At 39.4% G+C, this 12,836-nt stretch overlaps 1 protein-coding gene across 5 annotated transcripts in view; it reads right to left on the bottom strand.

Moving 5' to 3' along the window:
* rttn (rotatin) overlaps window positions 1-12,836 on the bottom strand; it is a 32,313-nt gene that overhangs the window by 12,652 nt on the left and 6,825 nt on the right. For all 5 annotated transcript variants that reach the window (XM_040126541.1, XM_040126544.1, XM_040126543.1 and 2 more), the window contains 20 exons: window positions 12,567-12,779; window positions 12,285-12,397; window positions 12,051-12,177; window positions 11,597-11,722; window positions 11,137-11,253; window positions 10,463-10,602; window positions 9,676-9,847; window positions 9,484-9,583; window positions 8,845-8,930; window positions 8,089-8,206; window positions 7,340-7,436; window positions 7,183-7,248; window positions 6,870-7,061; window positions 5,628-5,870; window positions 4,766-4,922; window positions 3,377-3,543; window positions 2,421-2,640; window positions 1,267-1,395; window positions 958-1,068; window positions 232-390 (listed from right to left, as the gene is read on the bottom strand). In XM_040126541.1, coding sequence (XP_039982475.1) covers window positions 232-390; window positions 958-1,068; window positions 1,267-1,395; window positions 2,421-2,640; window positions 3,377-3,543; window positions 4,766-4,922; window positions 5,628-5,870; window positions 6,870-7,061; window positions 7,183-7,248; window positions 7,340-7,436; window positions 8,089-8,206; window positions 8,845-8,930; window positions 9,484-9,583; window positions 9,676-9,847; window positions 10,463-10,602; window positions 11,137-11,253; window positions 11,597-11,722; window positions 12,051-12,177; window positions 12,285-12,397; window positions 12,567-12,779 — 2,853 coding nt within the window. The remainder of the gene's footprint in view (window positions 1-231; window positions 391-957; window positions 1,069-1,266; window positions 1,396-2,420; window positions 2,641-3,376; window positions 3,544-4,765; window positions 4,923-5,627; window positions 5,871-6,869; window positions 7,062-7,182; window positions 7,249-7,339; window positions 7,437-8,088; window positions 8,207-8,844; window positions 8,931-9,483; window positions 9,584-9,675; window positions 9,848-10,462; window positions 10,603-11,136; window positions 11,254-11,596; window positions 11,723-12,050; window positions 12,178-12,284; window positions 12,398-12,566; window positions 12,780-12,836) is intronic.

Genomic DNA, 12,836 nt, shown 5'->3' with positions numbered 1-12,836 from the left:
AAAATGTAATTTTGGGACAAAGCAACAACAGTGTGTGCTGAGGTTTGACAATGTGCAATAGATGGGGTTAGCTTTTGTCATTCATCTCTGCAAATCTGAAAATAAATGGTCTAGTGTTGGCCCAGGACTCCTTGGAGAAAGTTATTTATTTCCTGTGTAGCAGTGAGAATAACTAATAAAAATAGTTTCTTCAGATAATTACAGAGCACAGTAGCAGTTCTAACATCGTACCTCTCTGCGGACCATGCTGCTCTCCTGCTGATCCAAGAGGATTTTGAGCAATGTACCCCACAGACCTCCACTGATGTCCTGACAGCTAGCACACAGAGCCTGGCATCCGCTGGGCACTGAGGACAGTGCTCCACCCAAACCCAAACTAGCAAACCTCACCTAACATTAAGAAGGGAGACAGAAATTTGAATGGACGTTTGAGGACAGAGAGAGAAACATTAAAAGAAGGATATTGAGCAATAACCTCCAAGATGTATTCACATCTGCAGATTAAAAGGTGACGGATCTCAAACAAGGTGGAAGCTGCTAGTGTTATCAGATACCTATCTATATTAAATGTGCATTTGGCTACGTTGGTTATTGCTAATACTGGACTAGCATTTAAACTGATGATGGCAAAGACAGAGTCTATCTTGTCAGGGAGCCTCTTAGACTGACTTGTGTGGGAACTTATTTTTGGAGACAGACAGAGAATTCGGTATGACTATCTGTCATGTGCTTCTTTTCCTTTGTGCGTTCTTGTGCAACTCTTATGGGTTTCATTTTGACCCAAAAACCAAGCATCTAGAAACTTAATTGTATGAGAGTTTATGAAGAAAAGCTGTAAATCAATAGAAAAACCCTGAATATCTAGGACTTTATTGTCCCATACTCTATGGATATGTTTAAGTGTAAGTACGAATTAGTTTAAATTCAAGAAAATTAGAAGGTAGAGATTGTCTGTACCTCTTGATCTCGATCCACCCACAGTGGGATGAGCCAGGCCAAACCTAGCTGAGAGGCAGTAGCCTCCTCAGCAGCTGCCTCATTCCCCAAGGACCACTGAGAAATGAAGTTCTGATACATTAAAAAAATTAACAGAAAAAAAAGAGAGAAAAACATAGTTTTGGTTGAATTCCAGAATGTTATGATATCGTGTTGTCTCTATGTCGAAACAGTAGACTCTTACGTTCATAAATGTATCTACAGTATATTTGGTTGGGGTCAGTTTTCTACCAGCGTCTTCACAGCACGATAAGCATTGTTGAAACTTGCCTTGTCCTTGTTTTCTTCCAACATCTCATGGGACAGGTGAAGCAAGCAGATGACAGCATTCTTTGTCACACCTTTCCCCATGAAAGACATTGAGTTGCCCCCCCACTCAACATAAAATGAGGAGATCACCTGCACAAAGACAGATTATATTGGGAATACTAAAATAAAGAACAGTGCAGTGCAATCATGTATTTCACTGTTTCCCATCCACAATTTCTCATTTTGCAAAAACAAAGCTGGAAGAACTGCACATAATTTGGAGTTGGTAAGTGGATGTTATCACATTCTGCTCCCAGTTTCTGTTTGTCATTTGAACACCAAAGGCACAGTCAGTTTACTGAACAAAGAGCACTTGTTTCTGAGTAAATGAGTACTGTATGTTTGTCATGCAACTCACTGCATTCAAACAAAAGCTAAATACAGCAGAGACTAATTATTTTGCTTTGATGTGCCATCAGGATGTGGGACTGCACTGAAAAGAAGATGAAGAGAGAGGAGTCCAAGGCCTGCTGAGCTTTAGGGCCCTACAGTGCCAGGAGTACTGGGCGAGAGGTGGGTCAGAGGGTTGAGAAGGCTGAGGTGAAAGAGTTAGGTATCTGATTGTTATCGGAAAGATGGAAGTAGCTACCGGAGATGCTGACTTCAAAGGAAATCAACCTTCAGTCTTCATCTAATCTTAATTTATGCCCGTGAAAGCTGCCCAGTATGTAAACAGAATAGTCTATTCCAAAGGTGGCTTCATTTCCAAGCAAAAATAAAAGTTTGGAGACCTCTGTGATGAAGACTGCTGCTTAAGCTGGTTTACACTGTGTTACACTATTGTTTTATGGACAGTTGAACATGTGAACAGATGGAATAGGCAAGGTTGATTAATCTCATCAGCGTCTTCACAGTTTGAAACATCTAATCAATAAGATTTTTACCTGTTGCAATTCATGTCCCATAACCATATTTTGCTTAATTTTAATTAATTCCTCAGAAAGTACTGTTCGTTTTGTTTTATTGATTTTTGTAGGCAGTCTTATCTCTGATGAGTGGGTAGGAGGCTTGCATATGCCCATGCAACACATGAACATATGCACAATACTGTGCAGACACAAAACTGAACACACGTGCCACATACAAACACATGCTCTCGGAAAAAAAACACACACCTCTAATAGCCCACTGAGATACTTGGAGCAGAGGGAGCTGGGCTCCAGGTCAGGGCAGTGGGAGCTCCAGCCAGGCTGGGCAGTCAGGCTGACCATGCCCTGCAGAGTCCTCTCCAGGCTGGGAAGGCCATAGAAACGCGGGGCGTCAGACACTCGCAGGCTCCGAAGCAAACAGACTGCCAGCTGGCTCTTGAAGGGAGCTGCTAATGCCAAACATAGCCTGGACAGACAGGAAAGGACAGAGTGACATATAGCAAAATACAAGCAAATCAGACAGACCGGAGGGTAGACAAGAGGCTGAAAAAAAGAGGAAAAAAGCAATGACAATGCTGAAAATTAGCATACCAATTTCTTATCATAAACGTGGGGCTTTTTATGTGTTTTGCATTCATTTTCATGTTCTAAATTACTAAGCTAGTTGCATTTCCATCACAAATGAACTGAAATGAACACTTTCCCAACATTGGAAGAACTCTTAAGTATCTTTCTTCCTCCTGATATCAATTTCTATGCCCACAGGAAGGCTGAATGGGATAAATGAGAGTACAGTGACCTTTCCAATAAACTAACAGAGTAATAATTATAGTTTCTTCATTTATTTTTTATGAAGAATAAATTGAAATATGAAGAAATAATTGAATTATTATTAGAAATTATTCTGGCATATTGCTAGTAGACGGAGGGTGATGGAAGGTCACTTGTGCCTCTGTGGCCCTGAGCAACAGTCAATGCAGAAATCAGTACTTTATATTTGATAAGCAAATACAACCAAATTCATACCCATTATAGCATGACAATGTAAGAAATGAATTTATCATAGAACCTTATGAACTTAAATGTACGGCTTTATAATTAATGTTTAAATTGTAATCAAACACAAAATCAAGGAACTTTTCAATTGCACTTAGTTCGACTTCCTAGGGAAGTGTCACAAGGTATTGCGTGCCTAATCCTACCTGTCAGTGGTGTGTGTTAGACGGAGAAGTAAAGTATTAAAGAAGCTGATGAGTTCTCTCTTCAGTCTCTGGCTGACATGATTCTTCAGTTCCTCTGGTTCCCCTGGGCTTTGAGTTGAGGTCTGGTCCTCCACAAAAAGCAGGAAATTAAGGAGGGACACTGTATCCTGGATGATTGATGGATGAATGGACACCAACATTTTTTTTTATTGGTTTGTTCTTTGATTTAATGCAATTATTTTGGATTCACCCCATTTTAATGTGACAATACTTTGCTTGTCTTTTTTTGTTAACTTAATTTTCCTTTGTTTTTCATGTTTAGTTTTGAAAACATATGAATGTGTTTATCAGTTTTTGTTTTCTTTTTATACCTTCTTGTACTCTGTATAAATGCATACACAAAGGATACACATGTTCAGAGGGGTTATTAACTTTAGTGGATTATGTAGTATTAACGGTACATCAAAAGTTCTGCGATTTGCCTGCCGACCTTTCAATTCAAAGAAACTAACTGTGGAGGGAAGATGTAGAGGAGGCTGACAGGCATATTTTTGCAAGCACATTCTCTCCCTAAAAAACTCAGATGCAGAATTTCTTACTGAGGACTGAGTAGATAGTTAATGCAAGTGTAGGGAGCGATAGAGGTTCCTGGAACAGCTCAGTAATTACAGAAAAATTAGAGCAGAGCAGAGCAGCTCACCCCTAGCAGGCATTCAATCTGAGTCTGATTTAGCTTCCAGGGGAGGGCTTATTGTTTACATAGACATTAATGAAAAAGTCAAGGTGAAACTGATTAAATCTTAAAAGCAGTCTCCTCTCAAACCAGTGTGGTTATTCTTTTCCTCTGGCAAAAAAATCTGAACCCAACTTTGTTTTAAGAGCTCAGGAAATAATCTCTGCCGCAGGTCTGATGTGACACACTGTGATACTGCTTTTCTGTTGTTATGAGAAAGTAATATGTTTGGCTTGTCTGATGGCATGTCAGTTTTTAAAGCTTTGATTACAGGTAATGTATATAACCCTCTGTGTTGGAGAGTCTAACCAGATTACTAGCTAACAGAGATGCACACAGACATATTGTACATGCACATACACACACCAAAGGCAAGCTAGATTTTAATACGATAAAGGCAGTACATATTGATAAGATGGCTGCTGGCTTTTTGGGAAATCTCTGACCACAGGATCTATAGACTAATATAATGCCAAAGCCTCCCTACCACAACAACTGAGTAACTTTTATCACTTCACTTATCACTTATCCCCTTTTTGTAAAAAAACAAAAAAAAAAAACAACTCTCAAATATCCCTTTAAACCAAAACTTTAAAAAGAAGTATTGTACTATTGTAGTGATGTTTTACTTTCAGGTTTTTGTAAATTATCTGTACCTGGTTGAGAAGCAGTTCCAGTATCCAGCGCAGGTCCTTGTACTCTGGGTCAGATGCAGACTCAGTGTATATCTGTCTGAAGTAGGCATTCAAAAATGCAATAATGCCCACCAGCAACCTCTCATCCTCAACACAGGCTGGACGCACCTGGAGAAACCTGCAGGGAGGAAGAGACAAAGACCATGTCAACAAGATGGAGAGAAAGTTGTCAGTAATAACACATTCTAAAGTGCACTGGAAAAGAAGCAAGATTCTATCCACTAATCTTTTCCCTATTTTTCTTTGTTTTGTTCTTGTTCTGTCTTAAAACATCTTTGCACAGTAGAACTAATTAAATTAACATACTAATGGTAAGTATACAATATATGCCACTAGATAGGAAAAACCTACACTTTGACAGGAATAGTGATATACTGATGGAATCAACTGAAATAATAAACATACTTGAATGTACTTTCATGTATGCTTGCTCTTTTTTCTTTATTATAACTGAAGCAATACATTTTAATCATTTACATTTTTAGGTTGAATTTAGGATTAGAGCAGTTTGAAGAGGCAAAGATAATTTAAAAAACAATAAATGTAATAAAGAATAAATATATTATGGATTGTTTGATGGTTAAAAAAAGAAAAAAAACAGGAAAATATCCAGCATAAAAAGAAAGAAAATAAATCAGGACAATGCCATACAGAAAAACTAAAGAAATATACAGATCAATCAAGGGTCACTTTAATAGTCATATCAGAGCACTGTAAACTGAAAAGGCAATTAAAGCCATTAATAAGACATATTTACTGACTTTGTTATTAGCATGTGACACTACAGTGCATCAATGTTTAATTAAATGTGTGTACAATGCACCTGGTCATTGCTGCCTGCCATCTGAGGGAGTGAAGGGTGTCTCTAAAGCTGTAGGTGGGGATGTGAGGGAGGGCCAGCCTGTCAATAAGCAAGTAGAAGCTGAGCCTGGAGAGGGCAGAGGTCACAGAACGGTGTCCTGCTGCCGTGACGATGGACTGGATACAGTCCTGCAGCACCGTGGGAAGGTGCACTGCCTGTAGTGACAGAACCTGTGCTTCTGACAGCTTTAAGTCAGGATGAAATCTATAGGGAACAAAATGTAAATGGTTAAAAAATATAATCAATATCAGATTAGAGGACTATTGATGTGCTGACAAGTATTGTGCATAAGCAGCATCCTTAGAATACTAATGACTATATTAACAAACATATTTGATCACCAGTCTGGAGGGATGAGACATTTATGAGTCATCCTAAGAGAGATGTTTTCCGAGAAATACTTGCAACTGAAACAAGCAGAAGTAGCAATGATCATACCAGCTACAATCAGTACTCAAGAAAACTATCAAAACTATGTAATGAAAATAAGAAAAAAAAAGATCATCAAAAGGTTAAAGATCTGTACACAGAGCTGTACTTCACACAAAATAGTAAGCCCAATGCAGATATATTTTCAATGACTAACTCATCATAAACAAGTAATCTGCTCCCAATGATAGAATTGTACGAAAGTTAGTTTCAGGACAACTGATCCATCTATGGTGTGCTTTAAACGTCTTTGCTGTAGTCGAGCTGGATGAGAGTGTGTGAAAGACATTCTCATCTGTTTGAATTAGGTCACATTAGAAGTAAATGAAGACAGATGAAACACAAGATGCCGAGTCTCTGAAACTAATTCTTCCCTACAATTCTCCACAAGAGAGAATCATGTTTAAGTGTGATTAGTAGCAGTCTTTTTCTTTGGTTCAAAGGTCCTGCCCTGGAATTATTGTTCTGGTCAGTTTATCTGCAATCCAACATTTTTGCCTCAAAACAAACAAAATATTTCACAGTTGTCTAAAACCAATGCAAAAAATCTTGGAAAAATATAAAATCTCAATAGATAAATTAATATACTATAAATGAACAAATAACTACAAAGAGTTACCGTATATAGTTTTATAGTGGAGGACAACTTACTTTCTCTTGATAAAAAGAAATTGGTCCGCTTTGGTCTCCAATCTTTTTTCCATCATAGATTTTACACAATAATACAATATTAGACTCTCTGGTAATAAGAGTAAGAAACACTAAGGTCCTTACTCAGGAACCCTGGTAGAGATGCCACGCAGCTCCTCAAGGAAGTTGTCTATCCCAGAATGCCATGCAGTGTTCCAGGCCACCTGCAGGGCTTGGCGAGCAGGGGCCAGGGTCAGGAGGCCAGAGGATGGAGGCAGGACGCAGCAGTACGGGCTGACAGCGTGATGACTCGCTGCCTGGAATGGGAAGTTGTACCTGGGAGAAAAGTTAAGAGAAGAGCAAAATGAATATTCCTTTTGACGTGCTGTTGATGGGGGGAAGGGAGCCCTGTTGTGAATGAAAAGGCTGCCTTTCACAAGTTCATGGATCATTTTACCTGCGGATTACTGTCAGTGGTACGGAGAACGGTGTGAGAGGCAGATCTGTGCTGGATTTGTCCGACCTAATATGACAGGAAAGAATCTGGTCAAATAAATTACTGCACGGTCATACACATTGTTATTGGAAGCATGGTTAAGCTCACCATAACTCACCATATTTCAATGTTAGCAATCTCATCAAATAGCAGTAAACTCATCAGCACAGCAATCTCATTTCCACAGCTTTTGTTCTCCTTCAATATCAAGGATGCTAAAATGAAGACACAACATAATACATAATGACCACACTCTAAACGTTATCGCTCTACTTCCTGAAAAAATATATAAGATTTTTACATTTGAAATTTCATTAGAGAGACAAACACTTTTGGAAATCTCCAATGAGACTGCCACCCCACTACTAGCTTTGCTTACATTATATTATGATGACTCTGAAATTAAGTCTTAGTGCAACAAGTGACTGCCTTAAAATAAGTTTTGCAAACATTACATTTGTAATGTACAAAAACCTAGAACATTTTTTTTTGCATAAAACCTTTCAATAACGCTCCAAAAACTATACAGGTAGTCACAAGCAAGATTTTATAATTTAAATGTAATTATTTCTGATTTAAAATGAGAGGCTGATAATTTAGCTATGAATTATGCACCAAATATATGAGTTGCTGTATATCTCACAAGCTACAGCATTTCAAATAAATCTCTAAACAATGTACTGGTGCTGAGATGAGTTCCATAGCAAACAGTTGCATCATACTATTATGCAACTTACTACAGTGCGACAACATGGTTAAAAGCTATACATCAATGGGTGACTTGTCATCTTTTTTTGAGGATGTGCCCTCATGCTACACAACACAATGTGTATAGCTGTTACTTAATGAGCTGTCTTGTCAATGTACCCCTGAGCACTGTGAGAAGCAGGAGGTTACGCTGTGCCAGGCGGTGCCTCAGAGATGGATCGGCATACACCAGCTTCCTCAGGATACATATACAAGGCTCCAGCAGGCAATCCATGCTCTGGGGAGAACAGCAACATCCGCGCCTGGTGTTCAATTGCAGGGAAAACACAACCAAGCACACACATCCTCCTTCTGTCTCCTCCTGCTCTGTGTCTCACGCATTAAAATGCACAGGATATCTTTACTGTCACTTCACATAAGCTAAACCCAAATGTAGTGACTGCGAAGGTTGCTGGCAATGGAGGGTTGGGACAAATACAACCAGTAGGCATCCCTCGTCTTACACTTGTAAGCTGAGACAAGTCATTCTCTGTGACCCTGTTCCTCAACCTCTATGTAGCCACACATGCTGAACAATTAGCCCTGTTGGCAGGTTTTGATTCAAGGCCTGGGAATGATCAGCAGACTGTAGTAACTAGAGGCTAAAAACCACTGCTGACCAGGGCCTGTCTGACACTATTAATACAGGCCATTTCATCCTTCTATCATGCACGCTTCAGTGGGCTTCCTCCACATCTTCTAGCTGCACATGTACTCACATGAGCACACATGGTATAAGACAGGAACACAAATCAACACAAATATAAGCAGTTGTGACTGCATTTATGAGATACAGGGTTTGTTTTATTTGGCTTCAACAACAATTTACTCAGTACACATCTATTTATCACTTTGCCAAAGGAAGTTTGTTTTTACCTTGTTGCCGTTGACACTCTCCATAATGAAAGAAATGACTTTGTCTGTTATTCCGAGATTCTTCAGCACTGGGTGCATTGTTGTGTCTGCAGGGAAGCAAGAGAACAATTCAATATACTGACAATAAACATTTGCATAATCTTTCACCATTTGCTTTTCCTGCTTGCCTAAAACATATGTTGGTGAGAAGGCACAAACTGTGCTGCACTCTGCTGGAAACTGTTGTTTTCACAAGGGGATATCTCTCACTTCTGTATCACACAAACTTTTAAAGTTATCAGGCATTTCAAACCTGTTCTTATGTGGTTGAAAATCCAAACACTGTACTTTGAATAATCAATCAATCTCAATATCATTCTCAAATCAACTGTTAGAGGGACGTGACTTGTTAGCAACTGCATTCTGCTTGTATTACTATCCCATTTAAAGATTTCTGTAAGGATTTCTTTGTGGGACGACAAATAAAGTGATTGGAAAGAGCCAAAGTGTAACCAGTGACTGTGTTTCCCATTGAGATATACAGTGGGCTCCAAAGGTCTGAGAGTACTATCCCATTCAAGTGAAAGGGAAAGTGGTCTCAGACATTTGGACCCCACTGTATTCTCTTTGATTCTCTTTTTTTTTTTACAGGTAACTCACCTTGCAGCACTACAGATAGCTGTTCTGCAGCCGATCTTCTCAGAGAGATGTCAACAGTGTCTGAGGACATGATACAAAACAGCTTCTCCACCGACTCCACCTAGCCACCATTAAACACATTAAGTAAGCATGTATTTCTGTCTGTGTACAAGTATATGCAAGCATGTTCTTACTCTGTATGTAGATTTTTACCTTGAGGACAGACTTGTTGCTTGTATCTAGTGAGATGTCGAAAGGGTTTCTGAGACAGTAGAGATTGGGGAGTGTGGATATCACTGATTGATCCAGGTCTGGTCTGGCTGTTTTAGCTTCATCAGTGCTGGTTAGGTGAGGAAGGATTTGTTGCACTGCTGCTATTCTCACACTGTTTGGAGTTGAAAATTTCATTGAAAATTAGACTGATTTAAAAACTACATAGAACAACAGTTTTTACATGATAAACCAACGTTTTATATACATTAGAGCACTAATACATAGTTGAAAATGTTACCAGCCTTTCATGTTTTTTAATGCAGGATCCAAATAGAAATTAGTTGTCAAAAAGTGGCTGGTATGGCAGACAGATCTATTAACTGTTGCCAAAATTTTTAAGAGCTTGTCGCCAGTGTCTGGTGTTAATTTCCATCTCTTATCAATATTCATAAACTGGGACTGACTAACTGTTTTACACAGGCCTCACAGATCATTTAGATGACTTAATGAGCACATCACCTGGCATCAACAGACAGTGGTAATCACGTGTGTTGTTAAGCAAAATATTTAGACTCTCGGGGGTTTGTCTGGGTCGCAAAAAACCCTGCGACCCAGCATCAAACTCACCAACGGCTTCAGATAGAAGAAACATACTATCACAGACATACAATATACACAAATATCCCTGATATACACACACATCAGGGCAGGCACGTAACACCCAAACAAACACAGACACACACAAATACAAACAATGACAAAAGAAAGACCCAAAGCCCTGACTCACATGGGCTGTTTAGTGAAAAGGAGTCGGAGCGCTGCTCTTAGCTTGGCTGTTCTTGGAAATGCGTTGTCTCTTGCCATGTCTGACACGTCACTTATCAGCAGGACACAGTTTCCCAGTGAATCTTCGGTGCTGGCGTAACCCTGCCACAAACACAGACACACACAATTATCAGACTGCCTTGGCAGACAATGGAGCAAACAATGGGGAATTCCAGCTAAGCAGCACAACAGTAAATAAAATCTGCATCGCTTTGATTACGGGTGGTTTCATTTCGTCTCTTGTTGACATGGCAGGCCCATCTCTGAAAGGCCTCCTAGAATTAAATCACACTTGACAACCTAGTCAAAATCTCATGTATATTCATGAAGAATTTCCAGGCTTTCTGTTGCCTGAAACTGAACAATTAATAAAAGCTTGTTTTTTTCACCCAAAAAGGAAACAATATAACACAGAATAAGTAAATGAGAGAATAACTACATTTTTCTTACTGGAAGCTCAATAAGGAGTGGCCCAAGAGTGCTAAAATTGCACTTCTGATCATAGTTGTTTTGATTGTGAAGAACATACACCACTTCTCCCCTCTCCATAAATATAATGTAGTAAGTTCCAAACATGATGCTTCTTTATGAGCTCTGGAGCACAATACAATGCAGCCTCCACAGAGAGCACAACACCTGTAATATGGGCATGACCGGGTAAAGTGCCTCATTGAATCTCTCCCAGGTTGATTCTGTCATCATCAATCGTCCCTTGAGCAGGAATAGCAGGATATCCTTGGCAGCAACAATCACCTACAGATCACAGGTAAAGTGCTGAATTCACAAAGGCACTGCTGACAACACACTTATTAACAGGTACTGTAAATGACAGACTTTTAAACATCTGAATTACATGACACTGGTGACCCCTGATATTTTAGCATGACCTTAAAGTAATGCATAATAACTTAAAATTTAATAACACACCAACACACAATAATCCCAGTACCTTTACTCTCATGAGTATCTCAATTTGACTGCATTTATTTCTTTAAACCCCTGTCATAAACTAACACATTAAAAACGTGGCCTGAGTGACCTCACTCCAAAGATCCAAACAGGTTCTAATATGAGTACAAGTACTAAGTACACCTACCTTTTCTGCAGAGTCCTGGAGTCCAAAAGCGCTTATTTCATAGAGCACCCTGTGGTGGAGAAGGTAGATGACTCCGCAACAGGCTCCTGGTCCCCGTCGTGACACATTCTGGATGCCAAGGCAGTCCTAGGGGTGTATGTAATAACAAAGAAGCACATTATAAAGTATGCTCTCACTTGTGCATGCATACAAGAGCTCCAATTCACTTTAAATGTAGCCATGCACTCTAGACAGTGCTTGGTAAAATGAAAAGGAAGACTGATCTCAAATGTCAACTGTTTTTTTTTTTTTATAGAACACTGTCAAAGATATGTGATTCATCCATCTTCAGCCCAATAATTTTCATATGGGTGCCCCACCGAACAGAGCCAAATTTTTGTTCTGATACATTTTAGCCACGAACATGTACACTTATTTAAACACTGACTGCCTATATAAGATGGCATTCTCTGACCTTGACCAGGTTTAGAGTGCATGTGTATGTTTCCATCTTGACAGTCAGTAAGGGATGAGACAGCAGCTTGAGGAGAAGTTTCTGACTCTCTGTTTGTAGGAGCGGACTGGGCTGATCAAACTTCCACCTATTGATGGACAACCAAAAGAATGTAGCATAAAAATATTTTATATCTGAGCACAGAATAAGAAGTGACTGACTTTACATTGCAAGAAAGTCTTTAGAGCATCTTACAGGTAAGAGCAGATGTGAACACATTCCTTGACAATGGGTAAGTGCTGGTGAATTGGCAGGCCGTCTATGGCTTGGTCTGCCAGCTCCAGTAACTCCAACCAGTTCTTTTCTCCCTTGACGAAGAAATCGCAGAATGAATCAAGAATAAATCAAGAATGCCTATATAATGCATATTATATTACAGGCTTAACAGTTTGTTCTACAACCTGACTTATATTTGTGTCAAGAGTTGTTTTTACTCAAAGACATATAGTTTGTATGTCTATAAAGGGTAGGTCATACCTCAGCCTTTGCTTCCTTGAGAAAGTTGCAAGTGGACTCCATCCAGAGGGCAGCACGGGTTACCCTCCTATAGAGGTCATGGCTTTCAGAGTTCACCTGCTCTAAGTAGGCAACTGCTGTCTCTTGCATGCTGGGGAATAAACTTCCCAATGGTGTGTCCAAGCACAGGTGGAAAATAGCTGTTGCAGTGCTTTCTGGAAGATTGTCACTAGCCTATGAGGAAAAGAACCTTAATTTCTAATGTTTATGAAGTCACATAGAGTAATAACA

The sequence above is a fragment of the Xiphias gladius genome, chromosome 5, assembly GCF_016859285.1.
Source record: "Xiphias gladius isolate SHS-SW01 ecotype Sanya breed wild chromosome 5, ASM1685928v1, whole genome shotgun sequence".
NCBI lineage: Eukaryota > Metazoa > Chordata > Actinopteri > Istiophoriformes > Xiphiidae > Xiphias > Xiphias gladius.
Note: the sequence above shows the minus strand (reverse complement) of the source record. Positions and strands in the feature narration are given on the sequence as shown.